General features: G+C 39.3%; 1 protein-coding gene across 5 annotated transcripts in view; it reads right to left on the minus strand.

Annotated features, from left to right (window-relative positions):
• SOX5 (SRY-box transcription factor 5) overlaps positions 1-14,274 on the minus strand; it is a 488,455-nt gene that overhangs the window by 136,838 nt on the left and 337,343 nt on the right. For 3 of the 5 annotated variants that reach the window (XM_068401092.1, XM_068401093.1, XM_068401089.1), the window contains 3 exons: positions 13,936-14,108; positions 11,370-11,438; positions 8,396-8,422 (listed from right to left, as the gene is read on the minus strand). In XM_068401092.1, coding sequence (XP_068257193.1) covers positions 8,396-8,422; positions 11,370-11,438; positions 13,936-14,108 — 269 coding nt within the window. The remainder of the gene's footprint in view (positions 1-8,395; positions 8,423-11,369; positions 11,439-13,935; positions 14,109-14,274) is intronic. The other 2 variants (XM_068401094.1, XM_068401091.1) reach the window with 1 other exon arrangement.

Consider the following 14,274-nt stretch of genomic DNA (forward strand, 5'->3'; position numbering starts at 1 on the left):
AAATCCTTTAGAGACATTAAAAATCGATGTCCAGAAAAGTAAACATGTTTTTAATAGATATCTGAATTGGGGCATTCCAAACACATGCATGAAAATGTGTGCCTATGCGTGTATAAGACAGTTTACTTCTGTGTGTAAGGTGAGAACATAATCAATCAGCTAATGTACATCTACTTGTTCCTGGACTACAAATTTGGACTCCAGGTCAAAGAAACTGGAAATGATGCTTAATTTAGACATACATGATTCTTAAGGATGTTAAGAACTTAAAACTCATTACACATAGTATATAAAAAAGCCCCTCTCGCTGACACGCTGCAGCTCAGTAATGCTTAAAGTGCAGACAAGATTCTACACGCAGTAGGAAAGATAAGAAAACATATCCTCACCACACAGAGCCTTTAAAGGGACAAATCCTTAAACAGGCTTCCATCAAATACTCAAAGCGAGAGACTCCTTAACTAAAAGATCTGTGAATTTTGTACCTTCAGCCTCAGTTTTCTTACTAAAGCATAAAGAGTGTGGTAAATTAGGAGGGAACAATTTATTAGTGGCAACGTGTGATTACAACCGATCTGGTCCCAACCCCAGTGAGGGAGAAAAGGAGGGGCAAATGGAGGGCGTTGAAAAGAAAGAGTCAAACTCCGTTTTCAACATAGCCAGCCCAAATTCAACAAAGGCACTCAAGCAATCTATCTCCCTTTCCGATGAGGACAGCAATAGAAAAAAAAAAAAAAGTCATCTCCATTTTGATGGAGATCAAAATTTAAAAAAGGAGAAAGAAAGGAAAGAAGATACAGAAAGAGAGCGGCTTCATAGTACGGGCTCCTATCCACCACAGTCAAAGAACTGTTTTCTCCTGCTAGCCCAGGAGAGCACAGCATTTCCCCTGTAACTCAAGAGACATATGGCCCTTCTCCCATGCTGATATTTCAGGGCTCAAGCTGTGCTGACAATACATTATAGGTAGTTGGTGTATCAGTATTATGTGCTTTTGCGGCCATTAAAACCACACAGAAACACAGTTAAAATAATGTTACTTTGGATGAAAAGTCAAGGACTCAAACATTATGAAATGCCAGAATTAAGGTTGTCAACATAATTTTAATTTTCCCCCTTGCGAGTACAGTCTACAATTATATTATCAGATAATTCTACTCCCCCAGGATACTATTTTTTATTCAATATGTATGACAGAGATACATGGGAAGAAAATAAAGATACCTATTTAACCTAATTCTGGCACTTGTAACTTTCAAATGCCTTACTTAATCACCTAGCATATTTCTTTTTATACAATTTTCACAAAATACAAAAGTAGAGAAATCAAATCTTTATCATTCTTGTCCAAATCCATTTTAAATTGCTATCTATGAAGAATTTTGCTGAAACTATTCAAGTTTCAACTTCAGAATAATTTGCTGAACACTATCACTATCGTCTTTCAAAGAAATCAAACCTGATAAGAACTATTTTGTAATACATACAATTTTAAATTATTTTCCTCATTGTGTCAAATATTTATAAACTCCAAGTACCATGAATTAAATTTGTCCCATTTAATTATGATTATTACCTTTCATATGAGCCTTCATTATAGTTTTTATAACTTTATTATGTGTATCTTGGAACTTCAATTCTTTTATTTAACTTCTAAATACAAGAAACTATGACATATACTTCTTAGCCTCTCCAAAGCATATTTCAAACCAATTTGAAACAAAATCTTACAGTTCCTTACAATTATTTACCCAATACACATTTTACCCAACTTTCTTATGTGGAAGCTGAACTTAAACAGATACTAAATACAATGCACGAAATACAGACAGCTGACATGAGATCTGTAACCCTCTAGTTGATCTTTGCTCAACAGAGACTTCCACAAGACAACTGTACCTTTCCCTCTCTTTCTCCAAACTTCTAAGTAAGGCTTCGCTCACGCTGCCCTTTCAATCACTATCCTTCAAGTGATTAAACTGTTTCATTTACTCTCTTACAAATACCAAGCATAAGTATTTGCCTCCGCTTTAATTTCTACAATACAATTCAGCAGCAGATAACTGATAGAAAGTGGACAACAAAAATAAAACCATTTCCTCTAGCCTCCTGCACGTTATTACCACCGATGGTGAGCTCCTCTTGTCTCCTAAACTATGCAGGGTAAGGCATCATCAGCTTTTGGATGTTAGATGTCTGAGGAAAATCCAAGGTGGTGAAGACAGTGGTGTTGATTCAGTAGGTGGAACCACACTTTTCCCTCTGAATCATTTTAAGCCATTATTCCAGCAGAGAGTTTGAAGTACTCTATTTCAAATGAGGCATCAAAACGAAGTCGTGACCACTTAACATGGCAAGAGATGAATCAGAAAAGCAAGTCATTGACTGTAGAAACTAAATGATCCTCAAATTTCTCCCTCTTAATAATACAGGTATTATTAAGTTGCTGGTAGCAACTTTGGAACGCCAAACATAACCTGTCTCTCAAATATAGTCGCTTTGGTTAGAAAAGCAACCATTTCAGACAGAACAAGCTAGGCAGAATTACAAATGCAGTGCTTAGAATCATAACAAAAGATAATGGTCCTTATACATCAACACTCCCAATGTTGCTAGGACAAGAGGTGCAAACCTGGCAGCAGTCATGAGAACGTTTTTTAAGTACTACTAGTGGACACAGGTCAACACTATGTATCTCCTGTCCAAATTCCAGTTTGGGTAACGACACACTACTTGCTTCTATCTCCTTGTTCTCCCATTTTACATGAAGACCCACATCCCATCTCAACTCTGAGTATGACACGTGCTTGTATTTCCACTCAATATTTGCAGGGATGGCTTTAACAGATTAACTCCTACGATGCTTGCTAAGGCAGGTTGAAACATTACCACCTCCAGAGGACCAACCAAACCCTACATTGGCTGTTACTGCTGTCATTACAGAGTCAGTACCAGAAAACGTACCCTCATACCTCAGCTCCTGCAGGTCAAAATCTCATAAGTATTAACAAATAGCATCACTAACAATCACGTACTAAAAAAAATTCCCTCTTTTATTCATGCTGTGTATCACTGAAAAGCACAGCAACTCCTAAATAACCTTAATAACCAATTTGTGATTTTAGTTAACGCCGGGCAATCCCAAACATATTCCATAATATCCAAGAGGAAATAAATGTGATCATAATTTGGCTTAGAGTTTCGTTCTCTTTGGGATGTTTCAGGATGTCATGTGCTATATAAACTAAATATTGCTTGGCCAACAGGGGTGAAACCCGTCAATTTAGAGAAATCACCAGAATGATATGCAGTTGTGAATTTTCAAATTTAGGTTTGTTCTGGGGGGGTGAGACCCTACAATAAATGCTCTCAAATTATGCAGCTTTATGAGTCATTTTGCAACTGGTGACCCTTATAATGATGATCTCATTTTCAGAGCCAATGTGATGCCACACAGTGATTTGTCTGTTAAATTGAATCTTTGCCTCTAGATAGATAGATAGATATAAAGTTTATTTTGAAATGTCTCCTAGTGCCTCTGAGTCTGACTGATGTGAGATGTTATTTTGAACATGCCAAAGCATCTGAACAGCTCCAGTCCTTTCTTTTCAGCGTGCATTCCTTGATAAGTGGCAATGCTTCCCACTTATCAGTCACTCAAAGTGACTGTGGCTGTCAGTTGTGTACAAAGCGCAATCAGTTTGGAAGCAGAGACACCAGCATTTTTCTTCTCAGCTTGAAGCAAACACGTTTTGACTGCTAGTCATTCAATTTTAAAGCATCTTCAATTAGGGGCGGATGAAGATATAAAGAAAACACATCCTAAACACCTCTGCCAGCCAGCAGTAAAAAATTTATTGTTATCTCCTGCTTTACCTTACTGCAGAGGCAGCAGTAGCAGCCTTTTTTGGCTGCACAACAACAGTGCTCATGACTACACGTACTCCGTATGGATAAGATCACAGTCATAAAGAGTTCATGCTCATCTTCCCAAGCCACTTACACAAACTAGTGTGATACTTTCTGCTCCTCCACCTCTGCTGCCTGCTGTGTAAATACCTGCATGCAAACATGAACGTAGCTCATATGCACACAAGTACACCACCCCACGCATTCTGAACACATACATTCACAAAATGACATATGCATGCTCTATAGCCAATAAAACGTCGACCAAAACCATTAAAAAGACTGGAAATAGTGACAAGGAGGGAAAAGAAAAGGGAGGGCTGGCAGAAAAGAGGAGTTGATGAGCGAAAGGGTGGGCGGCTGCGTAAGGAAGATTGCTCAGTACTGCAATGTCAGGGAGCTGGAAGTAGAAATAAGTGGTAAAAGTTGTGGGGTGCCTCAGAGAGATGCTGAAATTGGACAGGGGATCTGAAAATAAAAAAAAAAGAAAGACAGGGTCCTGGAAAGAGAGGTCTCTGAGAGAACGCTTGCTGAGGAGAGAGAGACCAAGATGAGGCCTTGGAGTACAATGTTGCCAGCTGCGATGACTGTATTTGACTGCTGGTGTTTTTCTTACAGTCCTAGCTGCCGGATTATTTTGGGTGTTTCAGTGCTCAGTTTTCTTTTTTTTTAATAAGTTTCCAGCTCTCCCTTGTGACTGTGTGAGAGAACTGGAGAATGGGAACACTGAAAGCTCAGTAACAAAAAGAAAATTAAGAAAGGATGCTAAAATTGCAAGAAAAAAGTCAGGAAGTTCAACATAATCTCATAATTTTAAGCATTTGGACTGGTAACACTGGAGAAAGTGTCATTATCAGCAAATGCTGTTGCAATCACATAGCTCAGCATAGGCAAAAAAGCTGATTTATCTGATGAAAACGTGCCCTTGCAATCTCAATAAATTCAAGTTGTACACATCCCAAGCAGATTCTCCTTGTCTGCATTGATGCAACTACATCAGTCAGCAAGTATGGGTTGTATGAGAGTGTAGGGAAGGCCTGAGACCGGATTATCTGTAGATGCTTGCTCTACAGGTAATCTTTGGAAGTAAAAACGTGGTACATTGGTGCAAAATATTGCTCTGCACAGAAATAAGCATAGATAAACACCTCTGCGATTTTTTATGTAACTTAACTTTTACCGTAATGGAAGGAAGTGAAGATCCACAGGTTACTCTAAAGTACATGCATCATATCCTTCAGCCAAACACACACATTATTTGCTGAACTTGAGCAAGCAATTAGCTCATTCTGACTGCTAGCCTAGATTTTTCTTTTCACTCCTCCCTTTCCCTATTTCCTCCCCCAACCTTGTCTTTTCTTTTTTTTTTTTTTTTTTTTGTGTGGCTTTTTGAGTTGTTTTTTGAATAATTAATTTCCCAGGGGCTTTTTCCTGCTCAAGGGACAGGCGAGTTATTCTGATAACTGATAGGACATCAGCTGCAGAGCTTTTGTGAGAAACAATTGTTTAGCCTCTTTGCCGGCAACCTCAGTTGTTTGGGAAGAGGTTGCAAAGTCATGGGAAAGGCTGAAGTGTGAATCCTTCTTGGGCCTGTCTCACTGAATCCAGTATGCCCATGTTTATAAGTTGCAGGAAAACAGCTGCTCCTCACACATGATGAATTTGGACAAAATGTCCCCAATCTACGAGCATGTTCGGTTTGACTGTGCAGTCACAGCTTGTCATATCCACACTGGCAAAAAACAAAACAAAAAACAAACTGTCTCAGTGGACGGAGCCTGTTCTGAAAACATTTTGCAGAGTGAGAAGGAAGATACTTTCTCACAGTTTCCTACTGAAGAAAGGTCTCATTAAACTCCCACTAATACGAGCAAGAGCCTTTTCACTATGTTCAGTGGGAGTTGGATCAGGCCCTCACTTCAACAGCTTTATTGTCTACCAAGGAAACCTTTTGTCCTCACCCCTCTCTGATATGCAAAGAGAACTCTAATTATGGAAGAACTAATACTGTTCTGCTGTGCAATGGCTTGCAAAGGGGTGGTAGCACTGCTCTGCTGTCACTGACTTCTTAGAAAATCAGAATTCCCAGGGAAAATGGTAATACAGAAGCAACAGACATTACTAAATCTGTAGCCAAGCCCTTGTGTAGTGGTTGTTCATTTTTGTATCTCAAGTGAAGGATTCATCATCTACAGCCCTTTAAAGCCTCCTAGAGAACTCTGGGTTACAGGCATGCAAGAAGCTGGGGACCAGGAAAGAAATTTCAGAAGTCCTTATGGTCGCACTGAGGAGATACCAAGAGGGCAAGGATTAAGGGTAAGGATCTCTACCCTCCTTATTATAGGCACAAAGTACTCCAAGTATTTAGCTCACATAGTGGCCTGCTGGCATTTGCTTTCCAGCAGGAGACAGAAAATGAAAGGGTGAGGTGTGTTGAAAGTATAATTTAGAGTGCAAACTTGTTGGGGCAGGGAACAAATCATCACATTTCTTTCCGTACAGTCAAATAGTCAGTGTCTTTTCACAACAAGAAAGACAAACTGGTACTTTTTACAACTAAACTTCATCTGAAATAGCTCAATCAAAATCTCAATGTTTTCTCAAACAAAGAGAACATGAACAGGCCCAAACATCATTCAGCCATTTCTGAGTAACAGACGATTGCTCACCTGAGGGGTTCAAAAGCAACAACAATCTAAACAGTAACAACAAAAATTATCACCATAGATAACTGTGTCGGTAAATTATGATATTTAAAGCACTCTGGAAGTAGGTCTCTTTACCAGTGTTTTGGAAGGCTGGAATCAACCCAGAGCCTCTTGGTGCTTGGAAAGTTTTGACAACAACAAATTGTGTCATTTCAAAACTTCGCATGTTAAGCTTAAGAAATATTTTTCTGAACTTCTGTGTAACTCAGAAACCAAATCCTTTCCTCCCCAAAAATATAGCTCGAATTTGAAAAATAGATCTGGCTACAAAAGCTACTAACCATTCTGCAGGAAATTCCAAATGTTCAAGATTTTATTACATTCCAAATTGGAACAACACCTTAAACCTCAGAACTTAATGAGAATGGGAATATTCTGATTTGGGAACATGCTAGTGCAGCCAGGCCTCTCCATCTACCAACACAACTCATGGGGAAAGGGCCACAGCCAGCTGACAGCGGGTGGGGAGGATGGAAATCTGGATCCAGACTCACAAGGGAAAGCCTTATTTGGAGCCGAGAGAACACCCAGGGCAGCTGAGGGATCCAGGAAAGCCAGTAAGCCTGCAACCCCAAAGCAGCACGGAGTCTGGAGGGCCATGGTGCCTACACTCCCTGCCAGACAAGCTGCTAAGGTTCTGCAAAGCTTGAGGCCACGAGGACACGGTAAGCTTTTCGCCTGGGAGCAGGGCCTCCTGACATGCCTGCCAGGAGCCACCAGGCTCCAGAGGTGCCTGGACCATCTTCTAATTTTGGAACTTATAGTGCTCATGGTTTCAGATTTTGCCTGAAAATATGAGAGCTGGAAGTTTACATTTTGAAGAAATGAAAGCTGGCATTTTTGTCATCACATGACTCCAAGAGCTGGGGCTTGAGGGAAAAACATAAAACATTGTCAGGCTTTATACAAAATTGTGAGATAAGCAGCACTGGTTTTATCACAGTTTAGGCTGCAAAGTTGACCTATATTATCAACAATGCCCTACTGAATATGAATTGCTTTATGAATTTTAACAATCATATTTCATTTTAAATATAGATCGATTAAAGTGACATTTGTCACTGAGCTTCAAAGCAAACTATTCCGTCGTCAACCTGGGCTAGACTTCTTCTCTGAGCAAGTGGAAAGTGTAAACTGCACCACTCCACAAAACTTTGCTCCTCAGAGATATCCCTCAAGGCAGAACACTACGTGTGCTCACTGCCTGTCCTGGGGACTAGTTCAGCATCATGAAAAGGACCATCTAGCCTTCAAGTTTCTTCCACTCTCTGACCACCTGATGGGACAGCTACAGAGCCCCAGACTTTGACATGTTTTAGAGCAAGGACACCCGGAAGTAGATTGTGGCCTCACAAAAGAAGATGAGGAGGCCGCTGTGAGAGTTCCCGAGACCCTGAAGGACAAAACTAGATTTAGTCCAAGCACTTGCTGAGCCGTGCGTGGTGTCTGCATGCTCTTTCCTCAGCCTGTTCTAAAGCTGCAGATCGCTACAGAGCTGTTCTGAATCGCAGCCTGAGATCTTTCAGGGCTGTGATGCACAAGAGTTGACAGAACACGCATTCCAGTTTCATTTCTGGTAAAATGGCAAGACTGAGGTGTGCAGGAGAGAAGACCGCAAATACTCAGCAGGCAGAAACTGTTAAAACGAAAACTTTTTTAATACACAAACACACGAAGATTAAATAGAACAGAAAGCAGTGTGCATGGGAGGATGCATTCCAAAGTAGCATAAAAGAAGATGGGGGGAGGTTTAGTTAATTATTCAGAGAAACTCAAACCTCTTCGCAAATTAGGTCTATAACATCCTGAAAAGCAGAAAAAAATATTATAAATATTTGCCAAAACACAAAATCTGGTCTAGATCATATTTTAGCATTTTGAGATCATATAGATTCTTAAATATAATCTAATCTGCAACTTTTCTCCAGTTTAGCATTATCTCTTTACTTAACTCTCTATATGAAGACAAGCTGTTTGTCTTCTGTGTTAGTGACACCTCCTTCCAGTTAATTCAGAAGAGATGGACTTGAAAAAGACATAATGTCAATTAGAGACTCATATGCCAGGCACATTTTTCTAAGCTCAAGTAGCTAACACATCTTTCTTCATCATCACAGAAGCGGCTAGTTTAATTGAGCTGTAGTTATACTCAGCATTTGCAGTCCTCTAAGGAGGAGACACACGTTGCAGTGTCTCCCTGCTTACGTATTGTGTGTGTATCAGTGACTGTATGCTGTGGTGAGGAGAAAGGGAACTGTTTCCAAGTTAGAGCACTTAGAGAAAGGAGTCATAAATCATGGGGTCAGTCAGGTTGTGCTTTTTTTAACCTTAGGGTATTATGTTTTCAATACAATATCTCAATAGCTTTTTTCTGTGTAATAATTTATCTGGAATTATGGCAACTCTTACAAGCGTAGAAAAAATTGGCTCAAGTAAAACGAATCCTTTGGCATAAATAGGTTGTGTTCATAACTGCAGCCTAATCATTCAATTGCACATAAGTCAAACAGTTAACCAGACTTTGTAGGAATATTTTCCTGTCAATAAATCTAATGCTATTTAAAAACTCCAGGCCGATGTGACAGAAGCCTGTTAGATTAATTAGGGCAAGGTCAGAAAAGCTGAACTCACAGCTACATTCATGTCACAGGTTTGTTCCACCTACCATAACCTGACTGTAAACTCACGGACCGTTTTAAACATGGGCATGTCAAGGTGACTTCATTGTCTCCATTTATATACAAAGGCAGATTTCTTCAGGAGTTGTTTCTTCTCTCTGACAACAGTCAACTAAGCACGCAACTGAGCAGAAATGTTTTGCTTTGTATTCACTGTCAATAAGGGTTTTTTTTCAAATTTGTAAATGTTTTTCCCTATCAGTGACTTCACAGTAACTGGACTGCAACCAGGGTTCATGAGACTACAAGACCATACAGACCATGGAACTGTCAAGAGGCAGGCAGTATAATCAAAATTTCACTACAAACAGATCATCTCTGTGGGAATGAGAGGACAGTATTGTCTCTCTGCCTGTTCAATTCTTGACCTTTATCACGCAACCATCCAAAAGGAGGGTGCCCCAAATCTGATGGGTTTCGTACGAAGTAGACCCTGGAGGTGAAATTCTGACCTCGGCAGTGTCAATATTTCATCCAAAATCCCTTGAGACAGACCTCCAAATCATTTCTTAGGCTTGCAGCTTGTATCAGATGGTAGCTAGCTGACTTTCATTTACTACTGACTTAGGTCAAGCTTGGACCAGGGATCAAGAGATGAAAGGCTCTATATCTCATTATCAATAACCAGTGTTCTCCACTACCCTAAAAACGACATACTTCATTCTTATCTACAAGGCCTTAAAACTTAAAAGGACCGGGGTCAAATTATGTTACTTCAATTTATTTTTAATCACTGCTTATAAAACAACTTCCTCTCTCACTGCCATAGCTAAATGCTAAAAATGTAAATACTTTCCTTGTAGAGCTTCTACTACTGTTTTTCTTTTAAAGTCTTAATAAAGATACAGCAATAAAGAAAAATCCTTCCCACACACAAATTTAAAGAAGAAAAAAACCCACAGAGGTCAAGGCCAAGCTAGGCCTTACAAATCTCAAAATTATTTTCAGCAAAGCACATCTTGTATACAAGTTGCCTTATAACAGAGGGGTGGACCTTCCCCAGAAGTTTTTCATAGTTACACAAGTCCCGGTACTGACAGAACATCCCCTCAAATGATAGAGCCAATTTTTCTTCTAGTGTGAAGCCATACAACTCCCCTGATTTTGCTGGAATTAAGTTTTCTTAGATGAGTTATGGATATGGCCCATAATTTTAGGCAACTAATTCTGAAACATTAAAGAGAAGCTTTGGAAGGAAAATCCCATTGTTACTGAACAAACAGAACATAGCATCCCCTTCCACAGTGACTTGCAATGCTCCATACATAATTGCATACTTAAACAGCCAGAGATTTTACCATGATTCTAGATATCTGTAAAATGTCAAACCTCTCCTTTGTTATTCTGTGAAAACCTTCATGGGCAAACTGATTTGCATAATTCCAAAAACAGGGGCATGCATATATACAAATAGAGGCAAAGTAATGAAATAAAGTCAATGGCATGAAAAGAAACTTCTGAATACTTTAAGGAAAAAAGAGGTTAAATAAAGTTTACTGGTTATGCTGGGTTAACACCTTTTTTCTACTACTAGGAGTAAACCTGTAGATACCTAGGACCTATGCAGTTGCTCTCCTGAATCTAACCAACCTTTTGACCAAATTCTCATTCAGACAATACTTCACCTGAAGTGTCGAAAATTTCCAGACTTTCAACACCTGGGGCAGAGGGAAGGAGGGACACTTGATTACCAATCACTGAGGAGAACTGCTTCTGCAAAACCTCAAAAACAGAGTTGTAGAAGACCCATTCCAACCCAGCTCTTTCTGGCAACACTTTTGCCACTCCTGACCTAGAGCTGAAAGAGGATTTTGTCCTGCAAACCCTTGCTCACATGACCAGCTCCTCTCACATCTGCTTCCTGGTCCTATAGGAGCTGTGTTAATCACACAAAGCATTCCAGAAACTGACCTTTTTTGCTTAATGACAGGTAACATCCTCATGCGTTTCCATAAATAAGATGTAAGCCATCTGCAGAGATTCTTAAAGAAACTATGACAATAACTGCTGAGGGCAAGTGTGGGGAAACGGAAAGACAGATAACAGGGGCACGGGTGGAGACGCAGTCTCTGACCTGGATCTGTTGCTGAAGAAGGTTAATTTTGTGTTGCTGCTGCAGGAGCTGCTGCTGTTGTCTTGCAATCTGTGGAGAAATTGCACAGAAGAAACATGATATATGTATCACCATTCCTGGAGTCAGTACATAGGAAACTTCCAGCCTGCTTGTTTTTTTAAACTGCTCTATTAAGCTAAGAAATCTTCAAGTGTGAGGTGGCAGCAGCCTGGACTGACGCTGAAGCAAGGGGCTCATGTTCAGAAGCAATTCATAGCTAATACTTGCATGAAAGGGAATCTTACAGAAAATGTTGTGCTGGATATCAAGAGAAGCACTGATGCAAAAATCTCTCTCACTATTTGAAATGACACTGCTAAAATCCCCCAAAAGTGAGCACTCATTTGCTCCAACTTGCTGGAGGAAGAACAATACTGGCAGAGAAAGCGGAAAATAGCAGGAGAGGCAGGAAAGGCAAAAAAGTAGAATGGACAGTAATATTCTTTTTATGTTTGCCACCACCTATTCAAAAATTCCAAAAAAAAAGGAAATCTGACACCCAGGAGGAAGGTATTACTGTGCCTATTTCCTTGATGCAGAAACAGACACAAAGAGACTGGAAATGGGTTTGGGAAAATCACTAACTCTTCAATGTGCATACTGGCTGAAAGGAACTAAGGGGGCAGTGCAAGGCTACACAGCTCAACATTGAAACTCATTTATACAAGCTGATGGAGCTGTCTTAAGTCTCCTCTCAGTGTCATGCGCATTTTCCATAAGGACTTCCATCCTCCCTCTCCAATGACTAAATGATGGGGAACCTTACTGTAGACACATTTTACATACAGTGAAGGAAAAAGCAGACAGTAACGGAACCAAATTAGAGTTCTCAGAGGACTGGTGGAGATAAACCATTCCATACCTCAAACTTCAAAAGCAAACTTGAAAAACTTCAATTCGAGTCATCACAAAAGCTCTGCTCTCATGAATAGCTAGCACAGCAGTACAAACATTAGGAGTATTGCTCTTCCCCTGTGGTATGTGTACACATTTCAGGGTCAGATGGGAACTTACACATTCTTACTAGGAGGAATTTTGTGCATTCTTCCCCTTAGGTATTTTCTTTCATTTCTATTATTAAACTATTAGCATAAGAAACACTCACTCATAGTTAACTCCACATCTAAGATTAAATGTTCTCCTTCTAGAGCCTCTCTTTAAGCAACCAGAATAATTTTTATCAATACATTTTTTTTGAAAGTTTGGTTATTTCAGTTTCTATATATACACAGAATTATACACAATTTCTTAAATTAAAATAAAACCTTGTTATCCTAATAATAAACCTGCAGGATTTCTTACTGCCTTTTTCCATTCTCTTCATTTTCTTTTTCACTTTCAGATCATTCAGCTATCCTGCAGAAGTAGTTACTTTAAAAGGTAGGGCAAAGGAAATAGCTCCTGCAGGATGTCTCCTCGTGGAAGAATCTTGCCAATTCCACCCCCACACCTTCATCTACCTTCTCCATGTAAACAACAGTGTGACACAAATTCTTCAGTTTAACAGATAAGTCATTTCTGTTCTCCCTATGTGGGATTTCAGGTGTGAGGCCAAAATACACAGTATTTAAGATAAGGTTTTTTAAATAATCCAAAATAGGAAAAAACAAGGCTAAAATGTCTGAAGATGTCAGCAGTGGTTTAGAATCTTAAGACTTGTTTGGTATAATAAAAACATTGAAGTATGACAACTATGAACAGATTTCAAAGAATTTTGTGAGTTTCATAAAATTCATATAGCTGCAATTCTATGACATAAACTCAAATGTCATTACAAGCTGAAATAAATGGTCAGGCAGACCAGAACGCTTTTACATAAGACGTATCAGAATGGACTCCTAACAAAATTTTAAACTAGATGTCTAAGTATTCTCTGCTCATGTTCAGGTACAAAAATGGACATTCATTTCTTGCACGGTGCAAATATGTTAGGAAAGGCGTGTTCTTGCATAAAATATCATGTGTCCATGTGTGCACATTGGAACTGTTCATGTGTGAAAAAGTGTCTGCATTTTCAGCGGAGAGCATATTTGCAAGAGCTCAAAATTAAGCTTCCCATAGAAGAAAAAAAGTCACACTTGTTCACTGACTTTATATTCTTCTCTCCCACTTTTTTGCACAGTTGGTAAACCCAACCTTTTCATTATATTACAATCCAAACGCTGCATTTTGTTCCTTTTATACATATTCAGCATCACTGAATTCAAGATGCATTGGAAGATTATTCAGAAGGGCTGAATTTATACATTTATTTACTTTTTTTTTTTTAAAAAAAAACACTATTAGAAGATAATACCACGAAACTGGAAGGTGTATCTTTAAAAGACAAAGAGCACTATTTTTATTTATTGCAAATTAAAGCATTGTTCCAGTATGTTTTAGTTCAAACTTCTTTACGTAACAAAACAAATGGAAAAAAAGTCTGGGTGGAGAACAAATTTGGGAATTATCAACCCTAAAAGACAAGCTCCTGGAAAGTCCTCCTAGAAAATTATTTAAGCTGAAAGCCACTATAATAATCACTCACCTGTTCTTGTTGCTGCTTCGCCAGCTCCATTTGTTGGCGTTGTTTCTCGATCTGTGATGCAGCCAGTTTCTTCTGTTCATCATGAGCTGCTAGCAGCTGTTCTCGCAAACTGGTCAGCTGATTGATCATACCCATGAGCTGCCTTTCTTTCTCAGCAAGGCTTTCTGGAGTCCCTGGGCATCATATGGTGGAAAAAAAAAAAGTAAAGAGAAGAGAGGAAATTTAGAGCTAGCCAGGTTTTTATTTTGCAGCTTCACTGTAAACAAAGTTTTAGTAGAACCAAAGAGCAGCAGCGTATTGCAATATACTGCACATTAAGACCTGTTCCTCCACAGGAAA

The sequence above is a fragment of the Nyctibius grandis genome, chromosome 5 (assembly GCF_013368605.1).
Source record: "Nyctibius grandis isolate bNycGra1 chromosome 5, bNycGra1.pri, whole genome shotgun sequence".
Lineage (NCBI taxonomy): Eukaryota > Metazoa > Chordata > Aves > Nyctibiiformes > Nyctibiidae > Nyctibius > Nyctibius grandis.